This window comes from Cavia porcellus, unplaced genomic scaffold (assembly GCF_034190915.1).
Source record: "Cavia porcellus strain 051 isolate PalLab524CR breed Dunkin Hartley unplaced genomic scaffold, mCavPor4.1 scaffold_8, whole genome shotgun sequence".
Classification (NCBI taxonomy): domain Eukaryota; kingdom Metazoa; phylum Chordata; class Mammalia; order Rodentia; family Caviidae; genus Cavia; species Cavia porcellus.
The window spans coordinates 68,432,647-68,447,068 of record NW_026947491.1 but is presented as its reverse complement, the minus strand read 5'-3'; the positions used below and the strand labels follow the sequence as shown (position 1 = coordinate 68,447,068).

Sequence of the window (14,422 nt, the reverse complement as noted above, 5' to 3'; positions counted from 1 at the left end):
ATACTTGGCAGCCATGACTTAGGCATTAAATAATTAATCAGTGAGATACAGACACAAATTCATCTTTTATTATTTGAAAAAGATGTAGCAAATATGTGGATGTATGTTTTAAAATACAAGTAACCTTATGTTTTCCTTTCATTTTAAACTACTTTATAGTGTAATTATTGTTTATACTATAATTTTTTAAAAATCAAAATATTCTTTAATACTCAAGACAGAAATATTGACTGAGACCGGTGGTTATTTTAACCATTTGTATTTTTCTGACACTTTTATTGTTAAATTTGAATTGAATTTTCTATTTTCACACTAGCCTTTATTCTGGGCCTTTTTTGGATATTCATACTGGTAGATGGTGTGTCCATTCTTCTGAGATAATAAAGCATCTTATACAAAGTATTCATCTCCACAAGTAGTAAATTATTATATGTATTTCATTTCCTTTCCTAACAGTGTTTCCCAAAGGAATTAGAAAGCATGGTTCTAAACTGTTCCTAAGTACGTTAAGCTTTAAGTAGCATTTATAATCTGTATTGTCTTCTTAGCATAGCATGGTTACTATCGGGTTCCTTTCTTATGTTCTCCAAAGGTATCTTTCTTCAGAAACAGCTTTGAAAATACAACAGACTGACATTTTTTAATGTGGTTACAATGTCTTTGTTTTTCCAATGACTTAGTCTCATTTCTGTATTTGTCTCTGTCTTCTTAATTGTATCTTTTAAGCCATTTGTTAGCGAGCACATGCTCATTGCTGACCTTTGTGCCAGGAGTCTATTTAATATAATCATGTGACCTTGATAAAAAGTAAAACTTCACTTCTTACAAGTTAAGTGCTCGCTTAATTGGGTAATTGAAGGCAATATTGTTAATTTAAATGATCAGAGAATATATTGGAGGTTATTGTGATCAGTTTGTTTTAAAAGAATAAATGATTTGCTTTGTTTCCTAATTCTTGAAATAGGGAAAAAATCATATTTGTATGAATGATTCCATAGTCTCTGTGATACAACTACCTATGATTAAAAGAACTTTTAAAAATACCTGCTTTACTATATTACCTAACTATTAGGATGAAATTAAGTACATCAAAGAAGTTGCTTTTTGTTAGATATTTAAGTTCAAAATAACACAGCATTTTAGTTTTCCTTAGAATCAGTCCCTCTCTCTCTCTCTCTCTCTCTCTCTCTCTCTCTCTCTCTCTCTCATCTACCCTTTATTGACTTACTCTTTGTAATAACCTGTACTATAGAACACTTGGGCACCAATACCCGAGTGTTTGTAATGAAACCATGATGCAGCACATTTGTTTACTTCATGTCTGATTATCTGTCCGTTGTCTTAATCAGAACTGTTACTTCTAGAGGTGCTTATTGTACAGTCTCTAGAATAATACCTAAAAATAAATACTTTGAAGAAAGAAATTACCTGTAGACAAACTGTAAACTTAGTTGCATAGATCCTTTTTAGTACATTTTGATTTCTTAGAGTTTTTTGTTCTGTACAATTTCTTGATTCTTGGCAGTGTTTTGTAGATAAAAGAAATGTAGCAATTCTGCGTTTAATTTTTAGATACCTATTATATCTGCATTTGTGTACATATGTGCATATAATGCCATTTTAAGAAAGGTAAAGTAACAGAAATTTTGCTTTATTATATTTAAATCATCAATGAGCCAAATTTTCTACTGAAGTGTATAAAAAAGTTATACCTTGTCAACATTAATAGTACTTCTACTCTGTTAATAAATGAGACATTAAGAGCAGAGTGCTAATTTATTCAGGAATGATATCCCGATGCATTAGAAGGAGAAAGTAAACCGTATGTACTTAAATAAGAGATTATCAAATACAAAATTTATTTATAGAAGAAAAATTGAATTCTGGGAATTTAGCCCAGCGGCATAAGCACCTGCCAGGCAAATGTGAGATTGTGAGTTCGATCCCTGGTACCAAGGGGTGGGGGAAGAAAAATTGATAGACCCTGGAAAGCAAAAGAATTTGATCCTGATCATATGAGGTAGTGGTTATAATTATTGTGAATCTTTGACTACTCCCAAAAGGATAAGATTAGAATAAACAGATATGACAGGCTTTTTTTATTATGCAAAGTTCAATGTAATTTTTTGTTAAACTCTTAACTAGAGAATTCTTTTGTTTGGATGGTTAAGAGAATTTCTGAAAATTATTTCTCTTTATCAAAAGTATTTCTCTTTATCAAAAACTCATCATTATGTCTACCATGATATATTTCAGAGAATACTCACAGCATTGTTGTTCATAATAGAGAAAAACTGGCAGCCACCAAGTGTCTATCACTAATAGAATGACTACATAGTGATATAGTCAAGCAGGGGGATTCTAATCAGCAGTGAAAATGAGAGAAATGCCTTCTGTGATGTTACTAAATAATACTACACTAGCAACAATCAAGACAGCTACTTTTGAAGAGAGTGGATTGTGATTAAGAATTGTACTTAAGACACTAAGCAATTCTCAGTTTCTTCATTTTGGTGGTAGTTACTTAAGTATGCCTTGTATTTGTTAAGTCATTCATTTATGAATGTTTCAGTTTTCTAAAGGTATGCTATATATCATATTTTTAAAAAAACCTTTGGAAGTAAAATGGAGTGCATTTTAATTTGTTACCAATTTATGTATTATTTAAAATATAAGGTTCACACCCTTCTTTTCTTACAGTCATGTGTGGAAAAATGTGAACATGAATCAGATATTTGCAGTGTATTTCAGTGAATACTGTAGTACAGATATGTATATAGTGTGTATTTTTGATAATGGAATAGCTAACCGTGCCCAGCATTCAAAGCCAGGCCTCCCAGATGGGTGACTGCATCATGAGCATCCTGGCACTGGAGAGCAGTTCCAGTTGGCTCTGGGACTGTCACTTGTTCTGTGAGCCTCAGGGTTTTTATTTCAGCTGTATAAATACGGCCAGTATTTCCATGTGTGATATTATGGTAAAGATTATTTAAAAATGTAAGATGGAATCTATTATGTTACCTTTTCCTCATGAGGGTTCCCACAAATAAGTATTGGTTGTTTTATTGTTTCTTTTATTAATATTGTGTTTGTGGTTTATCATTATCGTTGACAAATGAATTAGAATTAATCAGGTATAGAATAAGCTAAAGGAATATAAACTAAGTAGGAAAGGATGGAAAAACAGGAAATGTCTAATAAGCTGAAAAATTGGGGAAAATGTATTCTTAATGTTTTCACTGATGTAAAACAGGTATGGTTAAATTGCAGATTTTTCAAATTCTTAGTTACATTATAGACATTTATACTTACTTCCCAGATCTTTAGAAGGTTCCCTTAAACCCCTTTCTCATCAATACCTCCTAAATCACTTTTCAATCTCTGACCTCACAGATTTATAAATAGAATCATATAGTACCTTTTTTGAAAAATAAGAATAGATAACTTCTTTTATTTAATGTATTGTTTTGTTCCTTAATTGTTGTGTGATATTCCATCATCGGACTAATACCATAATGTCTTTGTGTATTCTGTTAATAGTGATTTGAATCATTTGCAGCTTTTGAGTATTAGGAATAAAGCTGCTGTGTCTTCTTTCATCTTTCTTCTAATGAACAGATACGCTCATAATGTTAGTAGATACTGTCAAATTGCATTCCAAGGTGATTATGCTACTTTAAAGATCCACCAGTAATGAATAAAGTTCCACTTGTTTCTTGTTCTCATCCAAACTAGAGTGATATTAGTTGCTTGGTTTTACTCCTCTTGATAGGAATATAGATTCTGTCTTACTTGTAGGAATGAGGGGGATAGTTGTGAAAAGATTTTCATACCTCAAATCATTACAAGCAAGTTTGGTAGGGGAAAAATTATTCTAAAGATCAATAATGTATTCTAGACTTCAGGATGGGTTTTGGTTTTTTTTTGTTTTTGATTTTGTTTTTTGGTACTGGGAATCAAACTCAGGACCTTGCAACTAACTGCCCAGGCAGACGCTGCACCACTGAGCTATATCCCCAGCCCAGGATTTTGTCTTTAAATAACAATTTTAATGAAGAATTTTAAAGTAATGCTGAATTCTCATACACAGTGGAAAATGAGTAAAGAGCAAAGTAGTATTGTGGAAGAACTCTTTAGAATTCTAATAAATATAATTTCATAACACACTTTTTTTTTTTTGAGACAGGATCTCGCTATGCAGTTCAGGCTGGTTTTGGGCTCACTTTGTAGCCCACGCTGGTCTTCAACTTGTAACAGTCTTCCTGCCTCAGCTTCCTGAGTTCTGGGATTACAGGAATTGTCCACCACACTCAGCTAATACATTTTTTGTTAGGATTATTTTGCATATTTTTAGGAAAAGTAGCTTGTCTAGTCTTACAACAGAATCCCTAGTGTGACAATTTTTGCTTTGCTTCCTTGAAATTTCTCTTAAAATTTTATGCACAGTATGATGATATTTTCACTTTAGGATATTCTCACTATTTTTGTACGTTCTGTGTTCTTTGCCTTTCATAGAAATCATATAATTTTAACCTTTTTTTGTAATTAAAGCATTTGAACTCATATTTATATATATATATTAGAAAGCATTTTGGTTTATCTGTCTATAATTTTAAGTAACTTGGAGTCATTAGGACTAGCTTTTAACAGTCATAATATAATTTACAAGTTTGAAATATAGAGACTTAAAATGGGATTCATTTGGATTTGACAGGTAATACATAATCTAGATTTATGAATGTCCTTTTTCAACATTTGACACTTATAAAACATACCTGCATTTAAAAAGTTTGAGTTTTTTAACAAATAAAAATGATACAGAAATTCAAAATAAAATAATAGAAGATTAACTCTTGTTATCTTTAAAGTAGTTGTTCATATTATAAAATATAGGCATAAAAATGATCAAAAAATAATGAAAGCACAAACTGTTCTTTTTGATTTACTGTAGTATTTTGTTTTATTTCTTTTTGTTCTTTGAGACAGGGTCTCACTATATAGTTCAAGCTGGCCTTGAAATCACTGTGTGACCCAGGCTGGCCTTAAACTGACAGTGATCCTCCTGCCTCAGGCTCCTGGGTGCTGGGAATATTAGGGTGTACCACCACACCCAGCCTACTGTAGTACTTTAAAATAATATGAATATAGATAGTAAACAAGATATTTTTCTTACTCTGATACATGGATTGGTCAAGATTCAGCTGAAACAAGGACACTAGAGAAATTGAAGTCTGTTCTTTTGAAAATAAGAGAAGTCTTTTCTATTTATGATATATATTTTTAGAAAATCTTTGTTCTCTTTCACATGTGTTTAGAAATATCTTTGTAATAATTTATTTTTTTCACTGGTGTTAAGAATTCTTCAGCACTGGGGAGTCTGAGGTAGGAGGATTGCTGCATGTTTGAGCCCAACCTGGGCTACAAAGTGAACTCAAGGTCAGCCTAAACTGCATAGTGAAACTCTGCCTCAAACACACACACCCACACACACACACATCAGAGAGAGAAAGAGAAGAAAATATGTTTAAAAAATGAATGTTTTGGTAACAGGGCTCAAACTCATGACCTTGTGCTTGCCAGGCAGGCACTGTGTTGCTGAGCTATGTCCTGGTCCCCTAAAAAAGAATTCTTACGTTTACTGCCTTCAATAAACATTTAAAATTCCTAAAATTGAAATACATAACTTTTTGGTTTACTTTACACTAAAGCTCCAAATTTCTGTAAGTTTTCACTTAAAATTCCATTTTGCATTTATGAAAAGTTTTTTACCCTATTGCTAGGATTGAGTAAACTTTTTTCTTTCTTCCTTTTTATACTACAAAAGCGATTCAGTAAAATATCTGACTTAAGAAAATACAATAGATTTGTTTTAGTTATTGTAACCCAAAGGCAGACTAAGAGGTATTTGCTATTAATACACTAGAAATAATTTTGAAGTGCTTCAAGCAGTGTAATGCACTTATATTTTTAGTATAGACTCTTTTTGGGCCCAAAACCAATAATTATATGGTTAATACTACCTCTCCTCAAAAGTAGAAAGAACCATATTAAAATATGTACTGTTCCTGACACACTAATTGAATTATTATAATTTATTAATTGCTTCAACATAGTGTTCTCTTAATACGTTATAGGAATGTAAAGCTATTATGTGTGTTTATTCCACTACACTCATATATTTTATGTTCAACCTTTTGGAATTTGTTTAGCAATAGACAACAATAATCATGTCAACATTAATAAATATATACTGTGTCAAGTACTATGGAAAGTATTTTACATAGGTTTTTTATGGGGGGGGGCACAGCATAGGAATAAGGTCTCACTGTGTTGCCCAGGCTGACCTCAAACTTCAGGACTCAAGTGTTTCTCCTGTTGCAATCATCCAAACAGCTGGGACTACAACAGTCCCTCACTCTAGTTTATTTCTCCCTTCTTTTAAAAGCACCTATTTTAGACCATTCCATTTTGACACTGGTGTGAAAGTATGTTTGGTTGGGTCTGTCAGTGCTCTTTTTAGAAACCATCTCACTAGAATAAAAGCTCAATGAGGGCTGATCTAGTACAAAGTGCTCAAGGTGCACAGAAAAGGGTTTTTAGCTAAATTTTGGTGGGTTCGAGAAAGGACTTCATTGTCTTGGTAAGCTGTAATTCTAAAGAATGCGCTAAAGATGATTCTTCAGAGAGCTATAAACTTATCCTAATGTAAAATTGTATACACACAGTCTAGAATTCCTATACTGACACACATCAGATATAGTCTATATCTGAAATTGAAGCTAGATATGGCAGATGCCTATAATCCCAGTAGTTGGAGGGCTAAAGCAGAGAGACCATAAGTTTGTAGCTAGACTGCTACAAAAAAAGCAGCAAATATATACATGTATGCTGGGCATGATGGCACACTCCTGTAATCCCAGTGCTCATTGCAAGTTTGAGACCAGCCTGGTCTACAAAGTGAGCCCAAGGCCAGCCTGAATTACATAATGAGACCTTGTCTCAAAAAGACAAACGCACATGTATATAAAAATGCACATGTTATATAAAATGTTATCATGAATGACTTCAAAAATAGTAATACTGAAATACAATTTTTTTCAAAGGTTTTGAAAGAGGGAGGGAAGATATTTCTCAAAATAGAGATGACTCTTCACTTTCTATGTCAAAGAGCAAGGTAAGCATATTGTTCTTTCCAAATATATGATTATGGTATTTTTCTAGTATTTAAGATGAGGAAACTGAAGTCCTGTCTAGCTTTTATATGATGTATCTTATATATCATATAAAAGTGTTGGTTGGTATAGCTAGATCATGTAATATGTATGAAAGAGTAGTTCTGCTGAAACTGATTTAAACGCTGTTGGTTATTCAGAAATACAGCCAGGTGGTAACCAGTGTTTTCTCTAGGGTAATACTGTTCCTGTGTTTTCTACAGTAGTACTTCTCAAATATGAGCCAAGGATTCCTTCAGAGATACTATAAGGTTCATGTCTTTTTAAAAAGAAAAAGTTAAGTTTTTGAGATCATTTACCTAGCAATCAAAACATGTATTTTACTAGTTAAAGGACAAAAATCTTTGCAGTGATAGCCTGCAGTTAAATTTTTTTCTTTTTTTTTTTTTTGTCTTTTTCATTTTTATCGGTACCAGGGATCAAACTTTCGACTGCACACTTTCAAGGCAGGTGCTTATGCCGCTGAGCTAAATCCCCAGCCCCTAAATTTTTTTCTTAAAATGAGACCTAGTTTCTAAAATCAGTCTTTCTCAGACTAGGATACTTTCGCTTATTTTTAAATGTATTGAAAATTATTTCTTTAAGAGAACATACTCTATGAAGCTCTGCAGTGATGTAGCAATTTCCTATGAGTTTGTACTTCACTGAATTTTCTAAAATTTGTCACAGAAGTTAACTTTTGACTTGTTTCCAGTCAGATATTATAGCAAAAGGAAAAGCTTTTATATTTTGGAATAAATGTAACAGACTAAGAAAACTTTTTTCTTAAGCCATTATATTCTCTGCTCTTCTCAGGAATAGGATTTGCTCCTACTGCCTCCTATGTTTGTTTGTTCTTCAGAGTGGTTGAGAAGATTGCACAATATTTTTATGTATGATTTTATGGAAATGTTACATTTAACTTTTCAAGCATTCGTTACATAAAGGTCCATCTATCTTATGTGTATTAAGGAAGGACTTTAATAACACATTGTACATATGTATGGTGTACATAAATGTCTTGATTGTTCAGGGAAGAAAAGATCTCTTTTCCCACCCATTGTAGGATTTATGGCTAATACCTCCTCCCATAACAAAGGACATGTTGACGAGAGAAAAAGCATACAAATTTATTTAATATAAAGTTCTGTGACCATTAAGACAGTGATCAGTAAAGTTTATCAAAGGAAAGTTATTTCCTAAAATATTTCTGATAAAAATAGTTTTGATTTTTGGTCTGTTGGAAGTATGTTGATTCAGGAAACTGATGTAGTAATCTATAAACAATACAACTTTTTCACTGGTTCATTGTTTAGTCAAAACTAGAACACACAATGGATTCCTGGAGTTTTTAGTAACACTCATTAACTTTTAAACTGATACTGTTAGTAGTCTTCATTTAATAACATATAAGCATATTACAGTGTTATTTCTTATTAAATTGTGGGAAAGAAAATTTCATAATTTTCAGTTATCCTGTGACACCAGCCATGACAACTTTGAGTTCCGAGGGCCAAAGAGAAGACAAAAGACTTGTGTACTTGGAGAAATTTTGTAATACTGGTTTAGTACCACATAGTTAAGGGAATAAATGATTTGACGTTTCAAGCCTAGTACTTAAATCAGTAACTTTAACACAAGTTTAACCAAGTTGGTCTACCCTTTTTATATTTAGAGATCTTTGCAGTTCTCTTTGAATATAGTCAGTTAATGATAACACCATAAGGTAGTATTTTATACCATATAGAAGGGACATTTTTAGCAGATATGAAAGAAATTAGCCACAAATCTGCATTTTTATTTTCACTTTATTAGTAGATCATATGAGTTTTTTTGAGTCCTTTTTTTTTTTTCTTTCAGGTGACATACTGGGTATTACTGATGAGTAAACATGATGCCCCTTCATGGGCTGATAATTGAATGTGAGGGAGTAATACTCAAAAGCTTTTTATCCTTGATCATATGTAATGATATGCAATTTTGACCATTCTACATTTGAAAGTCACCTTTCGGATCAAGTCATTAATAATTTCTTGGTGCTAGAAATACTGCTAAGAACTCTTAAATATCCTCTTCTCTATCTAATGCTAGTAAAAATGTTAAATTGTAGGTCATTGAAGGAATGTGTTTAATTTTGTTCTAAGATTTACAAAAACAACTTTTAGTTTTGTTTTTCTACCTTGGTGATAGATTGTGAGGACTAGTTTAGGACACCCAGGATCCCAGGATCTAATCACTGCTGATAATTATTATGTATTTGGAAAATCAACCTCCCTAAGCATCCCTTTTATTACTTGTAAAATGGTGATTAAAAAAAAAACTTGTTGTACCCAGCTTTTCAAAATCTTTATGAAGACCATTGTATTTTCTGTTGCTGGGACAAAATCCCCGTCTTCTGCAACTTAAAGGAGGAAAGGTTTATTTGGCACATAGTGTCCACTGGGTTCAGTTAATGATCAGTCAGCTCCAAGGAAGAAATGGCAAGGTGGTAGAAGGAGCTGATGGAGAATAGCTGCTCACCTGATGACTGCCAGCAAGCAAAAAGAGAGAAGAGGAACCAAGGACAAAAATACATGTTTCCAAGTCATACCCAGGGACCCTGCCCCAACCGAGCCCACCTCTGATCAGCACATGTATCAATTGAATTGATCAGTGGATGAATCCACTAGTGATCCAAACACATAAGACTTTGAGGGGATATTTTTGATCTGTACCATAACAATTAAATAAAAATAGATATAAACTGAAAATCTGAAAACAAAAAAGACATTAATGACAATTTAGGTACATTGGATAAGTAGAAAAGACCCTCTAAATATTGTGATTTGACAATTTATGATTTAGAGTGGTTTGATACTAGCTTCTGAAGGTTGTGTTTCTTAGTGGGGAAGGCAAACCAGTTGGATAATATATATCACAGCTTGCTAAAATTTACATGGTTTTGTTTTTCACATAGAACATTTCACCTGTTAAAAAAGAACACTGCTTTGGCTGTTTTTGACCTGAGAAATTAACTAAATGATTGTATATGTTCTTAGAAATTCTTTGAAAAGGTGGAATGTAAAATTTTAGAAATGATCTTATTTAACTTCACATTGCAGATTGGTTTTTACTTTCAAATATTTTTGAGTTTAACATGGATTTGTTTTTAAAAACATATTTTATAGGAAATACTAGTTTTTGAAAATCTACATTTCCTTAAATCATAATACTAAATCATAACAATGTGATAAATTAACAGTAGCTTTTATATGACATATATAGTATTAACTGAAGGTTTTAATATTCTGTTCATTTCTATATGATTTCAGTCTGAATCTAAACTTTATAATGGTTCGGAAAAAGACAGTTCAACTTCAAGTAAGCTCACCAAAAAAGAATCTCTTAAGGTTAGTTTCCATAATTATTTCCAGAAAATATCTTGTATTGTGCCTTGCTTATGCTTTTAAAAAGAAGCTAATAAGAAATATGGACATGCACACGTAGAAAGTGTTCATATTTGGTGCGCTGAGGCTGCCTAACAAGACTGCTTGATGACTTTCTCAGAGAATCTGCTTTAGGCTTCAGTCGCCGAACGGGACTAAGGACATGGAATCTCGTAGTTGTGCCAGAGTCGAGCAGGAACACCTGCTGGAAATCTCTGGTACCCATTGAAATTACAGTTTGCTAACTGCTAGATACTGGGCTGAATTTGGTACATATTTGTTTAAATTACAAATTGTTTTAAACATGAAGACAATAATTAAAAATCCAAATTTCCAACTTCTCTGAGGATATATTATTGGATTTGCTGCCCTGAATGGCAACAGAACCTGGGACTTCAGGATCATAGCCTTTCAAGTGGTCACTACCTAGTCTGTGTAACCGATTTGTGTTCATGCCTGGTTCTGTATGTATTTGATTTGCAGCCTCATTAAATCTATTAATTCAGACGTGTATTTTTAAAAATCAAAAGTCTAAAGTTTTTTGAATATCAAATCATTAAAATATTATTGTATAGTCTCTTTCCATGCAACACAACTTTTTGTGGAGTATGTGTTTATTACTGTTTCTTTAAAATGTCACTAATAAGTTGGCTTTACTCTTACCCCCAAAACAACAACAAAGTATTAGTAGGATTGTATTAATCCACCGTTGCTTTCTGAAATTATCTCAGAAATAACATACATGAGGGAAAGCTATTTATTGAATGAATTAATTGCATTGTCATGGTTTTTCATTTATTGTCTTAACATCTTAGAATTAATAAAGAACAAAACTTCCATTTGCAAACAATTGCAGCATTGTTTATAATAGGCAAACACTGACAGCAAAGTAAATTTCTATCAGTAAGGGAATTCATTAAGAAAAATGATTGAAATCAGGGGCAGCACTGAGACAGACAGCGAAAGGGTCTGTTTCAAAAAATAAAAGGGGCTGAAAATAGAAGTCATTTTGAAGGCCCTGGGTTCCATTCCCATTATCCAGGGGGTGGGATGGGGGAGATGAATAAAGTAGTTATGAGGATTCTCCAAAAGCTATTGAATGGGAGACCTTATTTGTTAAAAAACACCAGCTATGTATTTCTATAGATTGTGTAGAGTTTTAAAAGGCAGTGTTTTCCAGAAGATGAACAGTGACTAGTTCTGGGAATTGCATTAAGATGGGATATAATAAAAATAGTTTTTAATTTTCTTTTATTTGAAATTTTTACCATGAGATTATGTTCCCACATTATTGTATAATTCAAAAGACATAATATTATTTAAGAAGATATGGAGAACCAGATTGGTAATGAGAAAAGCTACATTTTAACCCATTACCTAAAAGTTCCTCCCAACAGTAAAATAATCAAATAGTTTTTCTTAATTCTAAGATACTGAAATTCTAAAGATGTTGAGAATATTCTACATTGTATAGACCTTAAAAATTGAAAAAAATTTGCTTATTTCTACCGTTTTTAATTTTTTTATTATTTATACAAAATAGGTGCAAAAGAAAAATTACCGAGAAGAAAAGAAAAGAGCCACGAAGGAGTTGCTCAGTACAATCACAGATCCTTCTGTTATTGTTATGGCTGACTGGTTAAAGGTCAGTATTTGTTGACTTTGAATTCTAACTGCTAGATGTTTAACTACAGGAATGCAAAAGCTCAGAATGTACCTAAAGCCCATAAAATAAAAATAATGCCTTTCACTGAGAAGGAAACTATTATTTTATCCCAGAGAATCTTATGTTGTAATCTAAGTTATCATTTGAAAGGCAGTCATTACCAGACAAACACATACATTGATGCCTCCTTAGCTAAATCTTTTGGCCTTCAATTATTTTTGTTTTTAATTTCCTTTTTTTCTTATCCCAGTCACTCTAGCAAGAGGCTCATTCCCATCTCAGGGATAACTGGTAGGCATCTTTGAAACTAATTCTCACTTTAAGAATGAACTTGTAAGACTCTAACTTCCAGAAAGTTTTAGTGCCTGGCATTCACCTGAGAATTACCACTGCCCTGAAGACTTTCCACTTGGCTCAAGAGTTGGTAAAATCTCTAATATAATAATCCTTACAAGATCTGACATAGAAATTTTCTCACTAAAATGGGAGCCTGATGATAGTTAGCCTTAAAATTCAAGAAATTCAAAATCCACCTTCAAACTTAGGCTAAAAACAATTTCTAATTTATTTTGGTACTACTTGAACTTATTAAACTAAACTCTAGGATAAGGAATTTTTATGAAGGATTAATGTAACTTTTATTTAAAGACTTCCTTCACATTGGAGGACAAGGCAGGAAGACCATATGTGTAAGGCCAGCTTGAACTTCATTATTGACACCCCCTAAGAAGTGTATATGGCTGGACAAGATAGTTCCTACCTGTAATCCCAGCACTGGGAGGCTGAGACAGGAGGAGTTCAAGGCCAGCCTAGACTACAAAGTGAGACCCTGTCTCAAAAAGTCAAAAAGAAAAGACATTTATATAGCACACTTTATGTACCTACCAGCAGCAATTTAAGGAAAGCACTTTTGGAAGTTGAAAGGAGGTTCTTCCTTTTCCTGTCATTCACCAGATATCCGCTGCCTGGTGTCTGCCAGCAGGTTTTCAGCACCATCAGTGTGGGAGTAAAGTGAAAAGGCAGAAAGGGGTGAATAAGATTTTACTTACACAAATAAAATTGCAGCTACAATAAATACTACGGAAAGAAGACTCTCAACAGGAAGTCTTTTAACAGACCCTAACCTGGTCAGTGAAATTAGGAAAACTATTCTACTTAGTACATTATTTTGAAACTACTAACTGTGTCTTACACTAACATTTAAGTTCCTTATCATTTTCACATCTATTTGCCATGATTGTTGTGTAGTGGCTTTTCAAAAAAAAGTACCTAATTAGTCTGAAATGTGTATGTTATACAGACTTTAAATTAAAACATTCTATTTGCCATTATTCAGTTCGTGTCTTATGGAGCAGAAACAGAAAAAAACATGGTTGGTTGGTTGGTTAGTTGGTTGTTGGTACTGGGAATCCAACTCATGACCTTGTACTTACTAGGTACGTGCTATGCCACTGAGCTATATTCCCAGTCAAAGTACTTATTTTTAAAATAAATCTATCTTTCTATAGATTCGAGGTACTCTGAAGAGCTGGACCAAGTTGTGGTGTGTGTTGAAACCTGGGGTATTACTGATCTATAAAACCCAAAAGAATGGTCAGTGGGTTGGAACTGTTCTGCTGAATGCCTGTGAAATCATTGAACGTCCATCAAAAAAGGATGGCTTTTGTTTCAAACTTTTCCACCCTCTGGAGCAGTCTATTTGGGCAGTGAAGGTATGTAACCACTTTGAGATAATGTGAACAGATCTAAGATAAATCAATCAAATGTCTTTTGTCCTTTGCCAAGACTAAAATTCCTTTCTGTCTGTATCCACATTGAATCAAAAAGCTTTGTTTGCATTGGTAGGCTAACACACAATTTTTCCAGAAAATATTTCTCAAGTTTATTTTGTTTACTATCTGTTTTTGTCCTTGGGGATTCAATTTGGCTATTTCAATTTGTAACTACTAACTCTGCTTTATAACATTGTATCATGTTTACTAGTTGCCAGTTTATCCTTTTGATTTCCCTTGTGATAATACAAGTGTGTGATGCAAAGCCTAGAAGCAAAAGCAGCTCTACTTATGACAGAACAGCTTTCTTTTGGGATAGAGCTCTTGACATTTTTATAATGAAAAAGT

The 14,422-nt window shown here is 32.9% G+C and overlaps 1 protein-coding gene across 9 annotated transcripts in view; it reads left to right on the top strand.

Annotated features, from left to right (window-relative positions):
- The window catches only part of Osbpl8 (oxysterol binding protein like 8), a 177,214-nt gene that overhangs the window by 126,330 nt on the left and 36,462 nt on the right, over positions 1 to 14,422 (top strand). For all 9 annotated transcript variants that reach the window (XM_063255177.1, XM_063255175.1, XM_063255181.1 and 6 more), the window contains 4 exons: positions 7,104 to 7,174; positions 10,523 to 10,600; positions 12,180 to 12,281; positions 13,811 to 14,014. In XM_063255177.1, coding sequence (XP_063111247.1) covers positions 7,104 to 7,174; positions 10,523 to 10,600; positions 12,180 to 12,281; positions 13,811 to 14,014 — 455 coding nt within the window. The remainder of the gene's footprint in view (positions 1 to 7,103; positions 7,175 to 10,522; positions 10,601 to 12,179; positions 12,282 to 13,810; positions 14,015 to 14,422) is intronic.